The 25,811-nt window shown below is 35.1% G+C and overlaps 2 protein-coding genes across 3 annotated transcripts; one reads left to right on the forward strand and one right to left on the reverse strand.

Moving 5' to 3' along the window:
• Positions 1–1,877: 1,877 nt before the first annotated feature.
• NRPD1A (nuclear RNA polymerase D1A) lies at positions 1,878–17,273 on the reverse strand. 2 transcript variants are annotated; one of them, XM_088805072.1, is made up of 19 exons: positions 16,956–17,273; positions 14,955–15,083; positions 14,322–14,442; positions 14,098–14,222; positions 13,688–13,741; positions 13,389–13,613; positions 12,455–12,610; positions 12,272–12,367; positions 10,231–12,183; positions 9,131–9,300; positions 8,968–9,034; positions 8,764–8,882; positions 7,386–7,531; positions 6,442–6,701; positions 6,163–6,336; positions 5,927–6,064; positions 4,854–5,119; positions 3,358–3,469; positions 1,878–2,769 (listed from the first exon to the last, which is right to left on the reverse strand). In XM_088805072.1, the coding sequence occupies exons 2-19, from the start codon at positions 15,048–15,050 to the stop codon at positions 2,599–2,601; spliced, it is 4,449 nt and encodes a 1,482-aa protein (XP_088661198.1). In that variant the 5' UTR covers positions 15,051–15,083; positions 16,956–17,273; the 3' UTR covers positions 1,878–2,598. The 2 variants fall into 2 exon arrangements, with proteins under 2 accessions (XP_088661198.1, XP_007040111.3); XM_007040049.3 differs by having other exon boundaries at positions 7,386–7,537.
• A 4,393-nt stretch (positions 17,274–21,666) lies between these two features.
• On the forward strand, positions 21,667–25,470 carry PEPKR1 (phosphoenolpyruvate carboxylase-related kinase 1). Its single transcript, XM_007040051.3, has 5 exons — positions 21,667–21,825; positions 22,325–23,230; positions 23,331–23,627; positions 24,188–24,604; positions 24,793–25,470. Exons 2-5 carry the CDS (start codon positions 22,642–22,644, stop codon positions 25,056–25,058), a joined length of 1,569 nt encoding a protein of 522 aa, XP_007040113.2. The 5' UTR covers positions 21,667–21,825; positions 22,325–22,641; the 3' UTR covers positions 25,059–25,470.
• The last annotated feature ends 341 nt before the right edge of the window (positions 25,471–25,811 follow it).

Raw genomic sequence — 25,811 nt, forward strand, 5'->3', positions numbered from 1 at the left:
AAAATATACATTTGTGTGAACCCCAACAGATGTCACTTTCGAAATTAAACCACTTGTTGTGACCCTTAATTAAGCTCGTTTTGCTAATCATGTTCTTATTGTGGAAAGCTGCATAATAGAAAATGAGTGATCAAAGCTCAACGTCCAGTATAGAGTTCGACTCAAAAAAATAAAAAAGAACAGCGTGAGATTTAAGTTACATTTATTTAATTAAAAATTATTTTCTTTATTTTTGGTTTGGCATAATAATAATGAAAAATTAAGTTAAGTAAAAAATGGGAGAGTGAACTGGAAAACAAGTTGTTTAAGAATGTATTATGCTAATTATCGAATAAAAAATTGGTATGAAATTTAATGTAAAAGGTTTCATGTGAAATAATCTTCCCTGTGTAGTCTACATCATATGATTACGGGACTCAATAATTAATACTTAAGCTGGGTGCCCCTGTACGAGAACATGCTAATGTCTGTCCCTTGAGCGGCTTATACGGTAAGCTGACCTTTATTTTAGTAGCGCTATTTATAGAAAAAGAAGAAGACACGGAACGAAGATCGAAACACAGTTGGAAACAGCGACAGAACTGAAAACATTTTTATTGAGACTCGAGGCCGCAGCCACCAGATAAAAAGTCACGTGTTCTGGGTCTAATTAGGTGGCCTCATATGACTTCAAATTAGTTGGTGTCTTACTCATTCTAGGAGTTTTGCTGGTTCTTCTTGATTTTCAATTAATTCAACGATGCAATCATCACATTCAATCTCGATGGCTAGATCAACTCCATTCCGCTCACATTTTGCTCGTTCATTACTAAATATTAAGTACTGCCAAATTGCCAATAAAATATTACCAGTGCAACCACGAAATATAATACTGATCTTGATCGTCCACGTGTAACCACTTTTGCACGAGATCCACTGGCTTGTCATCGCAGCAAATCAAACAGTCGGACGAACATGAAGACAAAACTTTCAAAACAATGACAGCCTTAATACTAATTAATGGCCACATTTTATTGGTATGTCATGTTGTATTTTGGGGTTTCCAAGCTGACAAAACTACAGAACCCAGATCTATCCACCGACCCAATAATGATACCCTTCATTGTGTATTGTTTTTTTTTTTTTTCCCTCACCAGTCGTAGTCGTATTATCTTAGCCACAGATCAGAAAGCCACAAGATAATGTAAGAACCTTTTTTTTAGAATTATATATGCGTGTGGTTGTGAAGTCATATTTGTGTTGACTGTGGAGTGGGGCTTGGCTGCTGCATTCAGCATTTTTGGACCGGACTCCATTATGTGCAAGATGTCCATCTTTACATTATGCGGTAAAGAGTGAAATTGGGGTGGTAGATTCAGTGAAAAGGAGTCGCGAGAGGTTCATTTGTTCCCTGGACAGTTTGACCGACAACATGCGTTGATAGGGACCTACTTTGACATTCTCGGCAGTACACGTCTTGCGGGACCTGGTGACTGGACCCCACTACTGAACAAAGAGAAGTGGCAATTGGGTGGACGTGGCTGGACCCTTTCCACCAAAAGAAGATGGTGATGATGATGATAAGTTCATGCCCATGAGTCGGGGACATGTGGATCCACATTTTGCCATGGGGTTTCAATTTCTTGAAGCAACCATACATTATTGAAAGAATATTAAATTTTCAAAAAGCTCCCTAGTGCTTTTAGGCGTTGCTGCTTACTAGTTAATAGTTATTACCCCAAAAATGAAATTATTTTTGAGCCACAGCATGATGTCAATCTGGGCCAAAGTTGAAAAAGTCTTTGTAGCTGACCATTCTGGGCTTACCATATGATAAACAGAACCATCACATGATTTCATACAACTCAGAGTAAGCCATTCAAGCTCGAAATAGAAAAACTAAAATGACATTAGATAAATGACACATATGGGACTCTGATTATGTGAATCCTTATTGCCAGTCGTCTCCGATATGCTAGAAGTCAGAATGGAATAAATAGCTATAACGATCACACCATCTAGGCTGAAGAAAATAATGAGATTAGCCGAACATTTAGCTTACAATCACATGTATTTATGGAATACAAATCAAATGGGGTTGCCCTTTGCGAGCTTTTCGTTGCTGCTTCCACTAGATCTTTTCTGCCTAATGTTATTGAAGGCAAACAAGTTCCAGTAGAAGTAGCAAAAAGAAGCTGAGGAAAGCAGCGACCCTATTCTAATAGGGAGAAAATATACACTATAACCAAAAAGGTTTAAGAGAATGAGTTACTATCCTACCTTAACCCTCTTCTTGTGCACAATATTCTCTGTAGAAATGTACAGCTTTAGGAAGGTATGAAAGCTCCAAAAACTTATCATAACCCGCTGAGATGCTATGCTATTTTTGTTAGGAAAGTTAGCTATCAACCTTGACTGGAATTGCCTAGAGCCTAGGATCCAGATTTAATCCTTCAACAAAAAACTGGTTTTGGGTCATATACGGACTTGAGTCAGAATCACTGCAGATCAAACTGTCCTGTCTAGAAAGGTGTATGCTATTCTCTAATCCTAATGGCAATCATTCTATGGCCCTGGATCTTGCTATATGTACATGCACAAGGGCTTTGTAGAGTTGATTTACAAACTACCAGATTGTAGCCATTTTGATTTGTAGGATTTTGCCCTATGGGGGGCAATGATCTCAAGAGCACCAAGAACACACTTGTGATATGAGAAATCTACAATTGTCCCATCTGTTCTTACCAATGAGAAGCAGCGTGCATTTGCATGTTCGGGGTGATATCCTACCTGCAAAGGATAGGGAAACAATGCATCAAATAACCTTTGTATAAAACTTTCATGAGAACATTTTCATAAGCCATTTAATTAGTAATAATTTGGCTAAACTTCAGAAATTTATAGTAGAGTTGTATCTTTCTAGTACAAATAACTCAATAATGAACAGTCGAGTTAGGATTTAAAACAAGGAATTTACTGAAGAATAGCTGCATGCTAAATTTTTATTGCAAATAGGTATAAAAATGTTAGGATGAAGGTTTGCCGAGCCGAAAGAGAATGCCTTCCAGTACCTGGGGTTCTTATATCCCTAGCTAAAAGAACCGTTAATAATTTTTAGAATTATGATGGAGTGAAGGGAAATGGAAGAAAAGAAAAAGAAATGAGCAAAATTTGTGTCCTTGAATAGCTTCTAAAACATAAGATGACCTCTCTCACTAAGCAAGCATATATATATATATAATGTTAAACACAGCGTAAGGCAAACTATAAAAAATAATTGCTGTTAAAATTATAACATTAGGAGTCCTCTTGAAAATAAGATTAAATACCATCTCATTTTTTTTTTCTTTCTTTTTCTACTTTTCCAGTATCATGTACCTTTATTTCCTGAGCTCCAGAACCGATTTTCTCATCTCTTCGAGGATGAAAGTACAATGCCATCATCAAAGTATTCCAGTCAGCTTCACTTAACCGGTGATCAATAGGATACCTACATTCAGCACAAGTATGAGCTCAGAGAACCTAAATCACTTTAACATTCAGAACAGGAGACATGTCTACAATAATGAATACATCATTTTATCAGATTAATGATGAGAAGCAAAGCACTAATAATTTGAAATCAGGAAATAACATAAGCTATTCTTAGGCATACATGGCAGAGCAACGTGCCTAAAGTCCATAGTTTATATTATATATGGCAAACAGTCTGATGAATATTCTATAAAATCTGCATGAAAATACATCTGATCAAGTCTGCCTCTAAAAAGCTGAATTCATTACCAAACAATATGAACAAACTAACCCAAGTCCATAAGATTTTACCAATTAGTAACCAAATTGCAGACATCAATACACTCAATTATAGATAAGGGATGTCATTTCCTCTAACCACCCAATACAGCAAAACCCTACAGGACTCGATAAGATTAGATGTATCCATGAGCTGGGCGGGGCATTAACAGGCCGAAATTTTAAGAGACAAGTCTAGGCCCAACCCAGCCTGCCCCTTACATAAATTTTATTATTAGAATATTAAAAATTATTATAATTTTAAAATTTTAAATATATTTTAGGATTAACTAACATATTATTTATTAATATAATAATACTCTCAGCCAGGGTCAAGTCTAAAAATCTATGCCCAAGCCTGGACCAATTAGGGCCAGGCGTACGGGTTGGGTGGGCAGCTTGGCCCTTGGACAACTCAGAATAAGATTAAGGGCAGGCTACTTTCTGAACTTCAGGAGGTCACTTAATCACAGCACTAAAATAAAAAACAGCTAAAGGCTTTTGAAGAGATGGGCTTGTAATAAACTTAAGTTTAAAGATCAAAGAAGGGTCAGCTTGTTTTGTCTGCCATTGTATCCTAAATGGCAAATTTAAGAATATAAAACCAATGCCAATTCCAAAGGCTCTTGAATAAGAGGAGAGATAGAGAGAGCTGTCAATATCAGAAGCAAAGGCTATTCTCCCTTCTTGGCCCTTGCTGTTCCTTGCTTTCCCTCTTTCAATCTAATTGCATTAGCTGGTAGAAAGAAAATGAAAAGGTTGGATCTATTTGTTATGCTTCTCTCTCCTCAATGATAGACAAATGCCATAACAAAGTTTTATGGTGTAGAAACAAAAAAAAACCAGAACAAGGAATCAGTTTAGTCTTATGTTGATAAGAATTTGAATATAAAAGAGTTGACACATAGCATTAAATTTGTGCATGATATTAGGAATTTAGGGCATAGATATATCAAAACCTATTTTAATATAACATCTCTGAAATGAATTACTACCACAAACAGAGCAGGGAAACATTCAATGGAGGAAAGCCTTAATCACCATACACAGAGATGGTAAACAACAATTCGAGGAAAGCTTACTTGTGCAAAATATTCCTTAAAGCACGCGAAAGCCTCTGAATGTCATCCAATGTTAGAAGTTCTCTCCAGATTGATCTTCTTTTTGTTTCAATCTTCTTGAGTTCTTCGGAGGCAGAATCACCAAGTGCATCTATTAGCAGAGAACCATATTTCTCAGACTTAAAGTTAAGAGCTTTAGGTACTTCAAACTCTACATCCTGCTTCTGAGAACTAATAGAACTTCCTAGCAGCTTATACACATCAACTGGTTCTGCAAGCCTTTGATCCTGGAAAATAATAACGGGATAGATATAATAAACTGTTAACAGCCAAAAATGTCAGCCACAAAGGGAAAATGCTTCTTCCTTACTTTCTTTTTTTTCTCTTTTAAGCAAGAAATCAAAGAACCAGTAAACTACTAAGCAAGTTGGATCTAGACCTTAAGTATATAATAACTGTGAATAAAATGTAAAATTTGATTAACATGATGCACAACCAAACTGACATGCAATTCCATCTCAACTGAGCTCACAGAAATAGTATAACTCATTTTTATACTGTAAACAGATTGTGGACAAGTAAGATCTTGATTATAAGCATCAAAATACACTCCACAGACATGGTCCGGGGCGCTTGAGATACTCACAAAATTTAACTGTCTGACTCAAAATCCTTACAAGTGTTTCTGTGAATGTGAAGAAACATTTTCTATTGAGACGCATACTCTTCTATCTACATTTCACTCAAGTTTCTTTATTGCAGATGTGCTCACTCTCAAAGATTAATTAGCATTCTGAAGAGACAACCTATTGCCACATCCTATTCAGCATAAAGTAATAAGCCTAAGTGTTTACACTACAAAAATGCATCATTCGTAGAAGAACTTTGACGGTATTTTAGGTCTGACTCCATTTTTTCGCCTCTCTTCTTTTGAACCCAAGAAAGGGGGGTTTCAGAAACTCTGTATATTCAAAACCTTAAATTTCCACTCATTAAAATGCACCTATAGTACAAACCTAATCCACAAGGCTACAACTTCACCATAACAACAATTGCAAAACCAGTTTTATCAGCAGGACCTACATGATATATACCTTCACAGAATATATTATATCAAACTGTCCACCAGTCCCAATGTGAGGAATCCTTCCCCATGCTAATGCATCAATTGTCCCCTGAAGATCATCCGAAGCTCCTGTCTTAGCAGCTTTGACAAAGGAAGCACTAGGATTCTGCCACAAATTGTGGAAAGCTAAGTTGACTGTAGATATGACATTACATAATATTTTATATTATAAGCATCAAATTATAAAGAAAGACAGGAACTAACTGAAAAGCATGCTTGCATAAAAGGCGATGAGACATATGCATGTTCTCGTTGTTGTCTCAAGCCTTTTGAATTTAAGCCAACAAACTCCCCCGTCGCTGATAGACAGTTGGCAACAACAAGCAAATGTTCATTTAGTATAGTCTTGCCGGTATCTGATATTGCACTCTTCAAATTCTGCATTCAGAATGGCAAGAGGCAAGATAAATATATATATAGTTACCCCTATAAAATCTGTAAGTAGGAAAAAAGGGGGAATAAATTACAACAATGATAGCACACATTAAGAAAAAATTTCCATCCAGCATCTATTCCATATGCCAAGCACAACTGATTAATGTTATCTGGATGACTGCGCGTCCAATCGATCATATCCATTATCTGGAGGCAATCATTCATAAGCACACCCCAGAGCTTTGTTATACCAAAATCGCCTGATACAAATACCCTCAAGTAAAGTTCACCACAAGAACTTCTATGTGGTTTTGAGACTTTGAGCCGATCTTTCCATAAAATATCCACCTTCTTGATCTCCGGGAATCCTAACCAAAATGTCATCACAGGGGCAAAGGAAAATGAATATCTTGTAATCAACTTTACTTGAAACATGAATAACCATTAAACCTTTTTAGTTGTCAATTTTGATTCCTGAGTAACAGCAAGGTTTGACAAGAAAATATAAAATTTAGAGGGAAAAAGTGCCATCAATGAAAAAGTTATTGTTTTCTTTGGTATTAGAAGCATGGCACTTCTTTTAGGCTATTTTGATCTTTGTTTGTGGCTTTACAATTTGTCATCCACATTTGTATAGACCCTATTAAAGATTCAGTTTTTCCTACCAGAAATTTGGTAATAGTATGACACAAGTTTAAATATCAGAACTTCAAGAATAAACAGGGATAAACAAACTAGAGCGTCTATGGCAATGGATAAATGGGAAAATACCCACTGAGGGAAGGCAAAAGATCCAATAATTTCAAAAGCAATCAGTAATTAAAATAATCTAATGGCAAAACTCACACAGCAAATCTAGATACCAGCTACAATTATATATGGTCAATATTGATGGCTAGATTGTTCGAAAACTGCAATGCTAAAACCCAACTACCTTCAAATGCTCTCTTAAGAGAATTTTAACCAATAACAAAGGTTTAAGCCATTTTGCCAAACATCAGCCCTCAAATGAACGAAACTCCTAAAGAAAACAGACAATTAGAAGTACAAACCTTTTATTACTGCTTCAAGTAGGTAAGGTATCACCATGTCTCGAATCACATCCAATTCCATATGAGAACTTTTGGAGTATTCAACAATCGTAACAGTGATACAAAATGTATCATCTTCATTTGGCATGTCAATATGAGAACAAGCCCTGCCACTAAACCAAACAAGTCAAGAAGCAGAATAAAGCTCTGAGAAATAAATCAATAATGTTAGCAGACAGGTTGCAGTAAACATCGACTCAACTGCCTAGAGAGATTTATGGTGCAATCGAGTATAGCAATCTATTCTACCCTTCAGAGTTGAGAAATGTTTGAACAACTACCGTCTGGCAAGATATATATTGATATGTTGAAGCCCTCAAATGAAATACCTATATTAAATTACGCTGATTATAATTTTGCTCATGCATCCAACTATTCAACTTTGAGAAAGGGTAAGGATTGAGGTGCACCACAAAAATATCAAAGCATGAATTTAGGTTATGCCAGGAAAACAGAAAATTGATGTTATCTTTCTGCTTTGGAAGTTAGTCAAAAAGTACAATAAAAAGATCATTATCTTAATATTGACCTAGAAAAAGCATATGTTTGGTTACTTCAAAATTTCTTACAAAGGATATTAAACAAAAATATAAGATGATTAAGGATATATGAAAGATCAGTCATAAGCATGGGAACTGTTTATGGAATTACTACTAACATCCAATTGCAAGAGATCTTGCTCTATTCCTATATATTCTTGACCTACTTAGGCCTATAAGGAAGTAAAATGCAGCAACGGTAAGCATTTGGTAAAATTCCGATTGAGAGATGGTGAAAAAGTATTGCAATAGATAAAATGCCCACGAAGGGCACAACATTTATGACATTACTTCTGAAAGTCATTTCCAACAATTTTATGTAAATCATAATTTTAACAAATTTGCTAGATTATGTATTTCATATTTTTATTACTTCATTTATTTTATAACTACGATTTGCAATTTGTATTTTAGTATTCTTTTTGGCATATTTTTCTTTAATTAAATTTAATTCCCAACAATCAGTTTCGTTGTTTCTTCGTCAACCCTATGCAACTTCCCCTGCATACACATTCTCACTTTTAAGGAAAATTTCCACTCATGGCCAAGTTGTTTCTTTGATGGAACAGATATAGATCATCATTGACCTAGTGTTTTAAAAGATTAAGTACATTTCGATCTTTACTAGATAAATGATAATTAGTGCTTTGAACTAAACATTCAGCAAATAACACTTTAGATAAGTACTGCTAGGAAGAAAGTGAAGGTCAGTGGAGGTTATGCAGATTTCACATATTAAAAGTGTCGGTGTATAATTCTTTATTACAACAACTAGACATGCTAAAAAAGGACAAACTTACTTGCTTGTAATTTGCATGTCAGGCAAACTGATTTTCCACATTGTTTTCGCAGTGGTGCAGTGCATGTGAAGAGAATCAATAATAGACTGCACTTTAAGCTGCCTCCTTTTCATAGTATCCTGGAAAGTACAACATTTTATGGTGGAAACTGGAAAGTGGGAGTTTTATCAATATGGAAAATATGCCATTAACAAATTGCATTACCTTGCACACATGAAAGTGGCAAACCCAAGGAGAGAAGTGGTTTTCCCTATACATCTGTGGAGAGAAGCTAGTACCACAAAACACATTAATAAATCTCAAATAAAAAAGCATTACAATTAATTCGAAAAATAACGCATAAAACAAGAAAGGAATATAAACTCACATTATTGAGACAGTAGTTACAATATCTGAAAAGGTCAATCTCTCCAGATGATTCTTGACCTCTAAGGCTGCATACTCCGAACCATGCCTCTTCCTTCCAAGTTTATTAGATAAAAATAATGTCATGGTTTGGTCAGCATTGCTTCTTTTAGAACCACATTCAAGGACCCTCTGATCAATTCAATCAGATTAATTTGTTAGTATTCTTCCATTTATATGTCAACCAATTACAATTGAAATTCACACCACACACACATAAAATGGAACACTACATCACCCTCCCATCTTACCCTCAAAAGAAGAAGAAGAAGAACTGTCAATCAAGCATCAACTATGTAAAGTAATTTTTGGTAGACTGAATTGTGGTGGTGCATGAAACATACTTGGTCTCAATAGTGTCAAGTTGTTCCATGGTCCTTTGCAACTTTATTTAGGTAGGTTTCAACATAGTAATTTATAGTCTTAGTTTTTGCTTAGATGAACAAGTCACCCATTTCGACATCAGGTTGGAGGGGAAAGAAAATTTCGTTTAAGAAAATCTTAGGGTGAAAAAAAAAAAAAAACTATTGCTTACAGGTATTAAGAGAAGCCATTCCCCCTGAGTGGTTCTAAACCACTCAACAAGATGCCGATTTTTTTTATTACTAGTATGAGAGCCAATTACATATAAAGTTCAGATGGTAACCTCCTAACCCGTTTAGTGGTAAATATTAAGGTTTGAATGCAGTTGATCAGTTGAATGGTTTAATAAACAATCATACCCTAGCACCAAGGCACAAAATAAAAGCTTGTATAACAAATAATATTTACTACTTATAAAGTACAATACTAGCGTGTGCTAGAATTATGGTCCAGAGTAAAATACAGCAAAGTCCTTTCTAGTATTTAATTTCCACATTGACAAGTGCACAAAAACTTGAAAAGATAAACTGCATTCAGACCTTAATGCAAAATTTATAAACTATGTTCAGCCCTAAAGTCAAAATTGCAAAAGTTCATCATGCATCAGTTACAAGCTCCTTTCAAAAAGAAGTATAATAAGTTTTCTAGTTCTTTACAATACCGTTCAGAAGGGTGGGAAGAAAGAGAGAGAGAGAGCACCTTCAGATTCAGCAACGGTGAAGTTTCAAGTAGACTAACTGGTTGATCCAAAGCACTATATGCAGCCTCAGAAATGGCACAAGCAGATAATGAACCAACAGGTTGGCCACCTATTCCTTCAGGAATAGTACTGCTCTCACTGATTAATTCGTGAGCACAACTAGTTGGACTAGATGCATCCTTATCAATATCATAGCAGAACTGAACGACCAGATCTCCACATGAATTCCTCACAGTTCCATCATATGCCGTGTATAGATCACGCATGAAGAACATAAGCCTTCGAGACAGCGTCCCAGGCAGGTCAGCATTGTCACTGAAAGAACTGTCTCGACTAGTAACTGAATGAACAAAAGATTCTAATGGATTCAGACCTGTCATAAAAGAACTTTCAACGACAGCATAGGGGATATAATTCTTAGCAGATTCAGCAGTATCATCAACCTTCTGCGTTAAGCCATGAGACTTTTGATTATTCCATGCAGCACATGAGAGCTGATGAGGAAATCTGAATGATAAGGGAACAAGTGAATGTTGCAATCCAAGACACAAGCTATGCTGTACTAACTTCAGCAAGTTACCCTTGCTCCCTGCTTTGAACATGGTCAGTAGTGAATTATCTTTGTTTGCATATTTGTAGAGTAAATTCTGAATATCTCGAAAAACTTGCTTAAAAGAATCAACAGAAGCTTGGCTTAGTGCCGCTGATCTTTGCTTCTCATAGCACATCTGTTCAACATCCAAAGCCATAAAACTATCAACTTCTTCATCATGTCCAACAAGGAAATCATGATTAGAGTCAACCATTAACTGTTTAAAGTTACATGTCTGCTCTATTTCTTGCAGACCACAAAAGATTTCATCCATCATGTTCTTTTGTGAATTTGAGTCAGAAGATAGGTATAGGTCCAAGAGTGAAACACTCAAACCCCTCATTGACAACCACTCACAAAGAACTTCCTGAGCAGCATACAAAAAGTCAAGGACTTTTCCTTGATAATGTTTAATAAGACTTTGAAAAAGGTTGCCATCAGCATCTCGTAGCCAAGTAGACCCTTCAGATGAAGATATAAGCTCCCCATTACGGATAACAACATCATTTGGAGTAAAATCATAATCAAACTCCAGAGGGAAGAGCATGCTGAGTAACTGCTTTCCAGTCCAAACAGAACTCCTCAGTAAAGGAGCTTTGACAATTGCTGGAAACGGTGAATGATTGGGACAGAACATTTCCAGTTGTTGCATTTGGAATAGGTTCAAGAGAACCCCATCCTCCTTGACCAAATAAGCAGCAGTTAAACTATCATGACTGAGTGACAGCAGATTTCGACCACTTTGGCCATTAATTAGCTGCCTGTTCAAAGAAACAAGTTCAATAAGCTCAACTCTTGCTTTGATGGACTGAGGAACATAGCCATGAAGGCAATCACCATCAAAATCTCCACGAAAAGGGGAACAAATAAGTGGGTTTATAGAAACAACTGAACTGACAGGCAGGACTTTAACAGAAAGAGCAATGAGAGAGTGCTGATGTATAGAAGGAGGTCTGTTTATAAGAATAATATCCCCATTGTTGAGGGGCCTAAAGATAGTGTCCCCCACTTGGAGCTTTTCGTTATGGCGAATTCTAACTAATCTACCTTCTCTCCGAACGTGAATCTCACCCTTCTCAAGAAGACGCAAATCACAACAAGCTTTCAATCTTTCCTCGTTCCAGTTGTTCAGTTGCTCAGCAATTTGCAACCTCTCCGCAACATGACATGGTATACCAATTTCAGACAGTTTAAGATTTGGATTCCCAGTGAGAACCATGCGGAAGCAGTGGTCATTTCGCTTCCCAAGAATAACATCTTTCATATATCTTAAACCAGACATGTTGGAAGCAGAATCTTTATTCCTTTTCTGGGCAAGGACAAGTGCAGATTCTTCATTTGATGGCTTCTCCAGGTGCAGCTGCACATTGAATGTAACCACATAAATAGAGCATAAGATCCCGTGAAAATTGACCCAAATAAAAATGAAAGGAGGCAGTGTAACTTGCCTTAGAAATTTTTAGGCATTCCAATACATGGGAACTCAATTCATTAGCTATCCCTCTGAAATCAGCCAGTTTCTTGTAAACCCTGGTTCTTTGATCCTAGCCATAACCAGAAAGATCAGTACAACTGAAAAGAAAACAAATATAACGCATATAATCAAATCAACCATCCAAATCAACACTTACAAAAATCAGTCGCTGCCCATTAGAAGATGCATGCATGATTTCTGTCACTCGATGACTATTTGGTGTCACGGGAAAACAATTGAGGAAAATAGAGTCCATACTTAAAACAAACTTTTTAATGAACTCTGGATCAACATCCTTCAATAAGTAACGAACCTGAAAACCATTAAGCATTATGTAATCATCAATTTGGTGAAGAAAAGGATGGTCTACTTTTGAAAAGGGGAAGGGGCAGGCAACAGCAGGGCTAGATTTTGTTCCATATTTTCAAAATATATTTAGGAAGTGATAATGCTTTCCAAAACCACAGATCCTATTCAAGTAATATTATAACAAGGAGGATATATTCACACATGTATCTAAGAGCATTTTTCCTTGTCAATTAAGCTCATTCAGAGCCTTATCTATTATAATATCACAAAGGTTCTTTTGGAAAGGAAAATCCCACCAAAATTTAAGAGAGTCTCAAATCACTAATAGTTTTTAGTTAAAATGATATTTTGGTATGACAAGTTTCCACAAGTACTTGGTATTTGCGAACCAGCATGCTTGCATTTAACAGAAACAACCGACTCCATCTCCTCCACCTCCCTTAAACTACCACCAGATATTACAATCAACAACATGTTTTTTCTTACTAGTAAAATATATAACAAACAAAGCATATAAAAGTTCTATATTTTCTTTTTCTTTTTTTTTACTTTTTTTGGAGGAAATAAAAGATCAATGTTGGTAAATATTAATAGAAACACCAAAAATTAGACAATGAAACAAGCGCCATAAAATCACTAGAAGATAGGTATAAACAAATATATTTACTTACTGTGTCAATGTGTAGTTGATTGCAATTCCAAAAATAAATCATACAAGGTTATATTTTGGAGACAATGAATAAATATAATACAAACAAGTGAATTAAAACCGAACATGCTACCTGGGAATGTGATAGGACTCTTCTATTTGGTCTGATTAAACTTTCTTCTTGTTGTTCATCTTTTGGGATAAAATCCCAGTAATCCGAAGGTAATGCTTGCTTTCCTCTCTTTCGGACCTTCATTGAAGATTTTTCACTTACCTCCACTATAATTGCACTTTTTCTAAAAAGATCTTTTGAGGATATCTTGAAATTCATTGGTGGATACCAATCTATTGAATTCCCCTGTTTGCCAGAAATCATTAGGACCAAAGGGAGAAGAAAAAGGATGTAGAATACAAGAAGCCAGTCAAACTTACAACACAATATTTACACCCCTTTCGTTGATTTACTTTGGATACTGAATTAGCTCCCTGGTACATGCATGACAAAGAAACACGTCACCATTGTGTACAGTAGGACATTTATTTTGCTCAAACAGAAAGCAGACCAGCATGTAGGCACACTATCAGAAATCAGACCTTAGAGGGTAGTCTCACTTCTAAAATCAGAACAGATCAAAACAGGAAACTGTCATAATTTGGAGATAGCCTTTGCCAAGAGGCATACCGGCTTCATTTTGGATCTTAAATTCTTCAAACATTAACTTAAGTTCTATTTTATCTTTTTCCCTTTCTTCTGGACAACGAAAAGAAATAGTAATAATATGTTATAATGGGAAGAAATGGAAGAAGTGATAATCTTCAGTTTAAGGAGGGAGGTACCTGACCTTTATCCTTAGATCTTTCCGGACCGATTTACATCCTGGGCAAATCTTATTTAATATCTGTACAACTTCTGATAGAAAATATGGATGGAGTATTGCATATGGAAAGTTGATAACCCCAAAATGACCTATAAAGATGAATGGAAACTAATCAGTGAGTTTTTCATAGCTATACTAAGGAACAAAAACTAAGCAGATGCAGAATTTCATTTAAATTGGCCATCCACCTTCACAATGTTTCATATCTGCGGCGCCACAGGTGGTGCAATGATTAGAAAAATTTGGGAACCCCAACTTAGGATCAGACACCTCGCTGGGTGCAGCAATTTCCATGACAGACATCTTCTCCTGTTACAGTACCAGGACAGAAACGTAACTGCTCAAATTGCTACACAAATGGAAATACTGGTAATGATTAAAGTAAGGGCTACATGATTGTTTTGTTGCCATGTCCCAAACAGTTTGCAGCATAAAATTCAGAAAAATGGTATACAATAACTGGAAGCAATAATTACTCTTAAAAACAGCAAAAGAAAGAATCAGTGACTAGCACGTAGAAAACAATGGAAGGTGGTGGGAAAAATAAATTAACAATGAGTAGCCTCATAGAAAGAATTTCCTAAACTAAAATGGTAGCAACAAACAAAATTAAAGGATCTAGATAGAGATAGGGAGAGTCATACCCAATAAGAACAAAAATACAATTAAATTATTATTACATTAATCAGCCTTGACTTCTTTGTAGTTTTTCATAAATCAGGTCTGGACTGAGTGATCCTAATCACTAAACTCATTGATGTATTATCTAATTACAACATGCAGGTAAACAAATAGTTAAGACATTATTAAAGTATACTTACATTATCTCTGTCGTTCGAGACATTAAATCTTATTCCAGTCACAAAGGCAGCTGGCAGTTGTTCCGCTTCATACAAGTCATTTTCCATGGAGGTCATTGACTTTTGACTTCTGGTGAACAATCAAACAACCTATATGGAATGCCCCAAGCATTAAATTAAAGACAAATATAAAATTATAAAGATACAGCTAAGACGATTAAACGTTGTAGCATAACAACTAGATTTTGAGAAAATGGTAACTATTTCAAAGAAACGATAAAGGTATTACAACAAAGACCAAAATGCCTTGATGTAAACAGTGAAGAGCTAAGTGCACAGCAGCACCCATAGTGAAATAAATAACTACAAACCAATTATGGAAGTCTGAAAGCACACTGAAAGAGAGAAGGTATTTCAGAGAGAGAAACGGATTGTCAAAATCTGTTATATACATCTCAAACCAGTTGCCCATCAGAAAATGATAATGAAGAAAAATCTACAAAAACCTGTGAGAATAGGGAGATACAGAAAGTTCAGATAGATATCAACTAAATATTGAGTGTCAATTTGGTTCAGAATTAAATATTCTTGTACTTCTCCCAAAAGAACCTTAATTATGTATCAGTACATTGGTTCCTAATGTAAAGAACTTTAGTGATAAAGACAGCAGTTATATAGTTTTCTTTTCCACCTTTTCAGGCAAGGAATTCAATCTAGAAGAATGGAAGCCCATCCTTTAGTAGGCATGTTTCAATGGAAATATAGCATTCATTTACTGTAAAAAAAATTACAGAAACTGGTTCTCCTATTATGCCAATCAAAAGTAACATAATCAAGTCAAAACTGGGGAAAGAAAAATTAAGATCATAGAATATTAAATTCATTCCTGAAAACATAAAAGATAGAAATTATGTCCAGAGCAATAACCAGAAAAAAAGAAAAAGAATAAATACTTCTGAAATCAGCAAAAATAAACAAAATTAGCTTTATTAAACTAACTCATGATGCCAGTCTTCAACAATTATAGAAATCTGTGTAGGGAAAAACTTTACTAAAACACAATAGTAACACGAGATAAGCAACCAACTTTTCCAAGTAAGACAAGAACACGCGCCAAGCTGCCAAGTATGCATATAAAAGCTAAATTTCCTATTCTAGTCTTGTTTACTTAACCAATATGGCCAACAAACACAACGTATTAAACTGATATTTTGGAATAAACATAGAACCAAGTTTCAAACTGCCATTACAGCCGTTATAACCCGGAAACATTTAAATAAGTCCACTTAATTATCGATCAAATTTCAACACAAGCATCTTACTCACAAATCAATTGATCATAGAAAAACACATGATCTACTCCCATCATCGCTTTAAAACCCCAATGCAATAAATGAGAACATAAAAGATAACAAACCATTAAAAATCAAACAGATAAATAATCCCAAGGTCTTAATTAGGTCAATCAACATCAATTGCCAGCAGAATGAGAACAGCACCATTGACAAGAGGTAATACATGAAGTTGTGAAAAACAGATAAAAAAGAAGCAAGACATGTATCACCATTGTCACTCCTGAATCAGTCATTCCAAAGAAAAACAGATTCCCCTGCTTTAATTAGCTCAGAAATTTATCTAACTGCGACTAATATAATGATCAAGTTCATCAATCATCAGTAAACATGATAGTTGTACGCACATTGTTCAAAGCTTCATGTTTTAAAACTTAATACTTTATAATAACCAACAAAAGGAAAAAGCTTTAACCGAAACCACCATGCACAACAAGAAAACCTCCTAATTAACTAAAAAACACCAGAAACCATGGTGTCCAGTGGCAAACAAACAAGATCACTAGTACAATCAGCCAAAAGAACAAAAACCCACATTGAAGAAAGACACAGAAAAGCAAAAGAACAAAACATTGATCACCAATCCAAACAAATAAACATGCAGCATTCAAACCACCCAGAATCCAAAAATACAATGAGAAAACATAAAACAGATAGAAAGTTTACTCACTTTTCTTGATAAAACGGCAATGTACTTTTTTTACTGAAAGAACGCTCTCTCAGTCTCTCTATGACTAAATGAAAAGGCAGAGAGAGACAGAGAGGGACAGAGGGACAGAGTAAAAGTGAGGATGGATTAAAAGTGCAGGATAATTGAGACTCTCACAGTGAAACCTGGCTGAAGAGAATAGAGGGCAAAAGTGCAAATAAAAGAAGAACCAGGCGCAAAACAACATGGAAATCGGGCTTTTTGTAAAAAGAGAAAAAAGGAAAAAAAGAGATAAAGACGCCGCCGGTTTGTAGTCTCAACTCAACTACCCCAAGGACAAAAATCACACCCAGTTCAAGAAGTAGAAGACCAAGGGCAATGCCGAGGGGTTTAAAAACAAATACAATTTTCTTTTCCTTCCTGTCGGACAAAACATTAAAACTACCCCCACACTCCTCTTTATTTACGACACTGGTATTGGCCTTTTTTATATTTTGATCTGGGACAGTTTATTCCCTTCTGTATTATTTGGCAAAACAGTTAAATAAGTCCCTAAATTATATTAAAAAATTTAAATATATTTTTATATTTTTATTATATTTAATTAAATTTTTATATTTTTACTTTGAATCAAATAAATTCTTATGATTAAATAAAATATTATTTATCATACTATATCACATTGCACGAATAATGTGATATGATAAATTGATTATGTGATATTTTTTACTTTTCACATTAATATTATATTAGTGTTATATAAAATGATAAGTAGTATTTTGATTAATAGTAATTAATTAATTATTAATTATAAAAGTTTATTTAATTAAAAATAAAAATATAAAAATTTGATTGAATATAATTAAAAAAAAGAACTTGTTTTAATTTATTTAAATAGTTTCAAAGCTTTTTTTAACACTATGCCGTATTATTTTCTAAGTTTTCACTTTTCACGGTGCAATAATTAAGTAAAAAAAAATTATGTACATAAATTGTGTTATTATCATTATCTTATTATACATATACATATATATATATATATATATGGAAATGTTATAATTTCGTTCAACTGTTGCTTTATTTTGTTGAAATCATGAAAATTCAAATGACCAATAACATTAATATTTTACAGAAAAATGAAATATCTGAGCTTCATCAATCTTTTTCGAGAAAATTGGGTATTAATTAAAGTCGTTGCCTTTACTTAATAAAGTATTAAAATTTTTTTAAAAATTTTTAAAATTTTTTTTTCTCTTTAACAAGGCAAAGTCTTAAATTCTAATACCCATTTTTTAATATAGAAATAAATTATTAAGTAATCGTAGAAAAATAGAGATTCGAAGGAATTTGTTGGTAGTATATAATCTAAATGTAATTATCTTACTTAAGAACAAGAATATTACTACGTGTGAATTGGATGAAATCAGGAAAGTAAAATAAATTTTACAGCTGCCATAATCCAAGTGTCAGATTTTTGGGGAGTGAAAATAAATGGGGAATTTGGGGGGGCCGGGGGGTGGGCTCCCTAGGGGACGTAGTGGGGTCTTTCAAAGGAGGAAAAGATAGCTTCACGTGGCAGAAAACGTTAAAAATAACACTACCTGGAAAGATGGGCAACGTGGCAGACATGCGGTGGAGAAAAGGGAAAAGGCACGGAAAATTTTGTATCGCTGAAAGGACGCACTTTTTTCTTTACCACTATGCAAACTTTTTGTTAGAGGTTTCCATATTTTGCTTATCGGAAATCTCTTTCAATAATTGCTGTACCTTTTTATTTTGTCATATCAGTATCAAAAAAGGTTTTTTATGGATCATTCTATTTTATGTGTTTAAAAATTTTAATTTAATATTAAATTAATTTAAATTAATAAATATTATCACATCATTTATTAAGAAAATTATTTCAAATTTTGTATTTACTTTGCTTGTAAATCAAAATTTTACTTGGTTTTAACTTTAATATTAACAAAAAATATAGAATGAAGATGCATTTTGCAATTATTCAATCTATCATTTACCTTCCAATAGTTGAGATGGTTTTTTACTTTGTAGTATAAATCTAACTCTATTAAGACTATAAATTTATATTTATTTATCTCAATAAATTTTTGTTGTATTCTATATCAGTTTCATATATTAATTTTGATAAATGTAATAATTTACATATATATGTATGTACGTGTATTTTTTTGTTTTTAATGTTGAAGCACATGCGAGCATTTCTTTTATTAGAAAATGAAAAAAGCTTAACAAGCATGACGATTTAATGTAATTTTACAATATTTTTAATTCTATATCTATTTTTTTTTTATCAAAAACTAAAGTAAATTTTATATTTTGTTCATAGTACTGAGATTAATATGTAACTTTGTTACATTCTTTTATTTTTGCCTTAAATATCAAAAGAGCACAAATTTGAGAACGGTGGCTCTATGTAGGAGATTAGAGGCAAAGGGAAAGGGGCTAATAGATCCGTCCCCAAAAGGTTTTAATTTTTTTAAAATTTTATATCTATTTAAAAAAAAAGAATTTTATTCCTTTAAATATTATTTTTTTTAATATAATCATTTTATAAATATTTACTTTCATCCCAAACATGAAATCTTAACTTCATCATCGTAAGAGATATTTGTGTCTTAAAAAAAAAAAAGACAAATGAAGAAGATGCGCCGATTTGTAACCAAATGGTTAAAAAGTTAAAAAATTGAAAAGGTCTTTTTTTTTAAAAAAAGAGTTTTTTTGGTCTCATCCTTATTGATAATAAAAGCTTATTAGATGTCTAGTCAATGTTCATTGTCTTTGAACTTTAACTTTGGGAATGAAAAAAGAGACTATGGCTAATTGCTCAACAACAATCACTGAACACCTAACTTCTACAATATTCTAAAAATAATTGTCAAAGTGCATTGGGGGAGCCTTGTCATTGTCTTAATTTTAATAACCAACAGTACAAGCACAATAGTAATAACAGGAGGAACAGGAGCCCATATTAAGAGTTGGTTAGAGGTCATGGGAATGGGGAATTAGACCAAGTAATTTGTTAAAATGGGCCAAATTCAGAAAGTCATTACCTGTACTTACGCCCAATAGAATCGAACCAAAGCTTCAAATTTCCGCTGGGGGTGAAAACAAACTCTGCAAAAAGCTGCTCAAAAAGGCCAGATTTCATTTTAACTAACAGTAAAGTGGTTTGGCTTGCCCACCCCGCCCCCCCGAGACGACAAAGACGAGGAAAAACAAAAGGAAAGGTGTCATAAAACTTGCCGAGCAGAGTGAGGAAATTTTGGGCAGCGGGTTTAGCACATTGAAAGATACATTTCGGCTTTCAGGCCAAGAAGCAGGGAACTGCAAGAAATATGTTGGAGTTGTGGGCTTGTTAGGTGGACAAAGACCTTTGCCAGTCATGTGTTTGGCCAATCCTTTTTCGTTTTTTTCTCCTGTGAACTGAACATGCAGAGTACATCTCGTGGATTAAACGTAGTAGACATGAAAAAGACTTTGTCCTCGGATATTGTTTCTTTTACCTTTGCCACCTTCTGTTGGAACATTATTTGAACAACCACTCTTGTCCAAAATAAATCCCACAAGAACAGAAAAACTCACCCCCCCCTCCCCTCTACCTCTAACTAAAAACATGCCCCGACAGAGTATTGTTTTAGCCTCTAATTCTTAGTACTAAAATAGCCCCACTACTTTTGAGGATATTGCTTTGTTTTTTCCTTTTTTATGAAGAGATTTATACTTTTGTAAGTTTAAAAATAATTACTTATAATTTTACACATCAGGATCTCAATTGTTAACAAAATACATGATAATTGTTGGATCTGAATCATCTATAAACGTGTTTACACGTTTAAGCATCATAATTATTTAAATAATATATTTGATACTAACATCATGATTAAAATTACACAATGATTTTATTTTTTTTTTAAAAGTTATTTAACACGGTGTGTCTTTCTTTATAAAAAATAGTTATTAAATTATAAAAAAATAAAATAAAATAAAGAGAAAAAATCTAAGCAATTGTGTCAGTGGGTTGGCTGGTTGCAATAGCACATAAGTATAACATTTTTAAAAGGCCAAAAAAAATACACGGAATTCCCGTACTTGTATTTGTATACAGCTACTCAGAGCACGAATCACAGCTGGGAAATTTTGCCTCCTTTTTCTCCTACCAAAGCTTGAAATCCTTTCTTTCCTTGTAGGGGGACCTCAACTTAATAAAGAACTTCTGACTCTCTCGACTTCTCTTTCTGCACATTGCACAGTTTTTGTACTCCTCAAGGACCATTTATATCAACCCACGTGGCAGAGCAGTCATTGGGACCCACATCATCAGCTCCACAGATTATCTGCGCCATCGGTTTTCTGGGTCCCGCGATCTAATGAGGACTGTCATATACCGTTATACGTCCTATTCTACTAAAATAATACACAAATACCAAAAGGAAGGATCTAAAATAACATAGAGGAGTTTCCTTGGATTAAAAAAAATAGGGTAATGCTGTCTCCACTTGCTGGTTGGTGTGAGAGTTAATCATCATTGCACATGTTCGTGTGGAGGGTAATTTGGTAAATGAAACCATCAAGTTTGCTGGGACCCACATCCCAACTAGATGTAATGGGACACGTGGCAAACTCAAGTGGTGATTGTGCACCTTTATATCCTGCACATTATTGGGCAATGTTTAATATCCATACAAAACAAAGCATAAAAAAGATAAATAATAATGCCATGAACATTGAAACAGGTTCCTTAGGTTGCCGGTCACATTGGAAGATGTTCTTTTGAACCAGAGAGAAACCAAGGACTGAGTTTTGGACCCTGGAAAAAACTGAAGACTTTCCCACAAAACATATGTACTCGTTCAACGCATTTGCTAAGCTGGTCAGTCTCTTCTCTCTTTCTGGGATTGAAAAATGTGTGTTCTTTTTATGCATTTTAGTTTTGTTTAGTTGAAAAACTTTCAACTTTATGTCTTTTTCTTATGTAAATTTTGCTGGGATTTCGTGTTTTTGGTAGTTCGTGATTCTGTTTTGCTATGGGGTTGTACGGTTGTTTTGTAAAGTATGTGGTTTTCTTTAGTTTTGTTATGTTATGAATAATTATGGGTTCTGTTGGGGTCTTTAACGTTTTTGGGTTTTAGAGTTATGGTTGAGGTTTGCTTTGGGAGGTTTACTTTTCTATGCTAAGTTTAAATTTAGTTATGGATCTGCAAAGAGCATTTGAAGAGTGGTTTGTGATTGAATTCTCTGTATTTGGCAACTAAGTAAGAGGAATATTAATAAACTATAGAAAAAAGTTGATAAGAAATAAAAAAGGAAAACCAGAACCTTGGGGTTTAAGCAGGTTGTCTGAGATTTAGCAATTCATGCTTTTGCTGTAGGTGATCATTGTGGAAGATCAAAGCCTTCTGCGACTCTGCTGTGGGAATTGTTCAGTTTATGAAGGGGGTCAACAAGGCTATCTCTGATAAGAGTTTAACTGTATATCATGAGAAGCTCATGTTAGAAGTTGATTCTTTGTATGGGTTTGGTAAATGTGTTGTTTCACATAATTGATCTCATGTCTAACCTAAGAATCCAGCCAACTCATGGATTAGATTGCGAAGCTGAGAAGAAAAGATGGTAGTTCTATATCATTTGATGTTGCTAGTGAGGTCTTGATGGGTGTTTTTCTATAATTATAGTTGCCCTCATTGGCATGGAAATTGTCACTAGCAATAACATTAGCCTTCCTTCAATCCAATTCTGCAACTGTTACAAGGTTGCGAGCCTTGCTAAGACAATTATGGACACAACTCAAATATCAAATTTGCGAGATCAGTATGTTCTTGGAGGGCAATTAGGATGGGGGCAATTTGGTGTGATTAGGGCATGCTCAGACAAGTTAACTGGTGAGGTTTTGGCTTGCAAGTCCATTGCTAAAGATAGGTTGGTCACACCAGATGATTTCTGCAGCATCAAGCTTGAGATTGAAATAATGACTAGGTTATCTGGGCACCCAAATGTTGTGGATCTCAAGGCAGTTTATGAAGATGAGGACTTTGTGCACTTGGTGATGGAGTTATGTGCAGGAGGGGAACTTTTCCACCGGCTTGAGAAATATGGGAGTTTTTCTGAGTTTGAGGCTCGTGTTCTTTTTAAGCATTTGATGGAAGTGGTCAAGTACTGTCATGATAATGGCATTGTTCATAGAGATCTCAAACCAGAAAATATTCTCTTAGCAACTAAATCCTCGTCATCTCCAATTAAACTGGCAGATTTTGGTCTTGCAACCTATATAAAACAGGGTGAGGTCTCTATTGTTCCTTTTATTTCATTTAGTGCATCTCGAAGACAACATTTGGTCTGCGTATTTTTAATGAAAGAATTTTGGTTTCATGTCAACAGGGCAAAGTTTGCATGGTACTGTTGGTAGCCCATTTTATATAGCGCCAGAGGTTTTGGCAGGGGGTTATAATCAAGCTGCTGATGTATGGAGTGCAGGAGTTATTTTGTATATTCTTCTAAGTGGGATGCCTCCTTTTGGGGGGAAGACTAAATCAAAGATATTTGATGCTGTTAGGGCTGCCGAACTAAGATTCCCTACTGATCCTTGGGATCACATCTCTGTATCTGCGAGGGATTTAATCACTAGAATGCTTTGTGTAGACCCTTCTAAGAGGCTCACTGCAGCAAAGGTTCTAGGTAAGTTGATGTATAAATTTTTGTCTGTGCTGAGTGCACATAATTGCATTGCAAGTTAATAAGAGGCTATGAAACTAGTAATATGATTTTTCAGGTAAACCAGTTGGTGGTATGCTTGTTTCCTGAAATTAAAAAGGTACAAAATTATCTTAATAATTGAAAAGCTATTTAACAAATTAGTTCATAGTACTGCCATGTTTTAATCAAGAAAAAGAATGCTGTTCACACTTTAGACCATTAGGCTATCTCTTGAAAGTTGAAAGCACTTCAGATGCATGGTTCAGAAGCTACTTTTGTCATCAAATATTCAATTTGGAGGTTCATCAAACAAATATGACAATATGGTTTGATCAATAAAGAAATTAAGGATGTTGTTAGGATTTAGTTAATGCAACGCGAGAGTCCACGGAGCTTTTTCCTCTTGTCACAGTCCTAAGAAGCAGGAAAGTTGCATGCTATACTTTTCAAATTTTAGCATGGTTTCAAAACTAGGCTTTTAGCCCTTCAGAAAGAGTTTGTTCCAATTTATAGCTTCTAATAGAAGCCACTGCGTTTCACAGCTCACCCCTGGGTGGAGGATTGCAGAGAAGTAGCTGAAGAAGCATTGAAACACGACAACCTTGATTGCAGAGAGCTCGAAGTAGGAGGAGGTTCTTTCGCCATGCCAGTCGTAGGCAGAAATCAGGATTATAGCTTTAGTGATGGATCACCTGTATCTGCCAATGGCCAACTGGGAACACCTGCATTCACCTGCAAATCATCCTTTTCTTCTTTCTTAGTTGAAAATGCAAGTCCTTGCTCTGAATCTGTGGGTTTTTCATTTAGCAGCTGCTGTCAATCAAGTGCAGCAGAATTTTCATCCACAATTCCATCAATGCCAAGCTTTACATTCTTCAGTCCAACTGCTGCTGTTGAACCACTAAAAATTTCTTTGGAAGCTAAAGCTGAGACATCAAAGATGGGAAAAGAATATGGAGGTATTTGTTTTCATTTTATTCTTGGCTAGAGGCTGCTATTTTCCTTTTTTTTCTTGAAAACTGAACAAGGAAAAATGGCTTATGGAACTTGATACTGGTGGCTACTTCTCATAATTAATTGGAGAATGCCAAAAATGGATTAATGGGGAATTGTAACATTATGCTGACTTCTTTCTTTCACTCTGCAGAATCAAACTTAGTAAAGCTATTTATGTTGCCGGATACTTCAGTTGCAGTGAAACACAAGACAGGAGAAGTGGAACAAAAGACAGAAATTCGCCGGGGAGGATCCAATGGATCTCGCCTTGCAGGCATTCATAGCAAAAGGAATCACACTATTGGTCTTGGTGAGTTTGATCACTTTGACCTTGTGGTGACTGAGTCAGTAATCCGTTGGGCATCCTGCACTCATATTCCTACCGCGCCATCACTTAGATTATCCCTCGTATGCTAGAAGTGTTCATACAAGGTTTGAGCAAAAGGGGAACAACTATATACACTGATATTGACTGGAACAGAAATAGAAAACGTGACACAGCTGGGAACATAGATGCAGATGTGAGATATGTATATCAAATCTGAGGAGCTGAGCTCTGGCAAAAAGGGATCTGTTGGCTTAATTTCATGTTGGTGTTTGAGTGATGATGCTTTTCTGAATTTGAAGATTGAAATTGGCATTATGTTCAGAGTCAGGCGATGTAATAGGGTACAACTTCTTATTCATCCTCTAACAAGCCGCCCTGTAACTTGGGAGAAACATTTTTGATCCCTTATTGTTTGTAAATTGTAATTTCCGATGAAAATACTTGGAAAAATGCTGCTTTCCACTATCAATACATTTTGAGATAACAATTTTCACTTAGAAATTTTTAGCATCTTTTCTGGTAAAAAGAAAAACATAGATATGATTGCATTTCCCGGCAGTCGAACCCGGGTCTATTGCTTGGAAGGCAATTATCCTAACCGTTGGACTACAAACACCGAGTGCCATATCTTTTACCTAGGTTTCAGCTTCTGACTTGGTACTTAGAAGGAAACATGAGAACCCACGGCCCGCGGCTTGCATTATTAAATCGAAAAAGGTTTATTCACTCATGAATTCCAATCTGAGGCCAATAGCAGAGATTCTTCATCGTTGGGTCATGGAAAGAAATGGTTTAATAAAATAACGTGCAGCTGATGGTGATTGCAATCTGTTCAACCCTTA

This window comes from Theobroma cacao, chromosome 3 (assembly GCF_053813885.1).
Source record: "Theobroma cacao isolate CCN51 chromosome 3, ASM5381388v1, whole genome shotgun sequence".
Lineage (NCBI taxonomy): Eukaryota > Viridiplantae > Streptophyta > Magnoliopsida > Malvales > Malvaceae > Theobroma > Theobroma cacao.

What these genes read in the sequence shown, in the direction of transcription:
- PEPKR1 (XM_007040051.3), top strand. Translation starts at nt 22,642, where the DNA reads ATGGAAATTGTCACTAGCAATAACATTAGCCTTCCTTCAATCCAATTC. An exon ending in TGCAACCTATATAAAACAGG is followed by an intron (nt 23,231 to 23,330) that starts GTGAGGTCTCTA and finishes TCATGTCAACAG; the next exon opens with GGCAAAGTTTGCATGGTACT. An exon ending in CACTGCAGCAAAGGTTCTAG is followed by an intron (nt 23,628 to 24,187) that starts GTAAGTTGATGT and finishes TGCGTTTCACAG; the next exon opens with CTCACCCCTGGGTGGAGGAT.
- NRPD1A (XM_007040049.3), bottom strand. Translation starts at nt 15,050, where the DNA reads ATGACCTCCATGGAAAATGACTTGTATGAAGCGGAACAACTGCCAGCT. An exon ending in GATGGAAATTTTTTCTTAAT is followed by an intron (nt 6,337 to 6,441) that starts GTGTGCTATCAT and finishes TTCTGAATGCAG; the next exon opens with AATTTGAAGAGTGCAATATC. An exon ending in TTATGCAAGCATGCTTTTCA is followed by an intron (nt 6,065 to 6,162) that starts GTTAGTTCCTGT and finishes AATTTGTGGCAG; the next exon opens with AATCCTAGTGCTTCCTTTGT.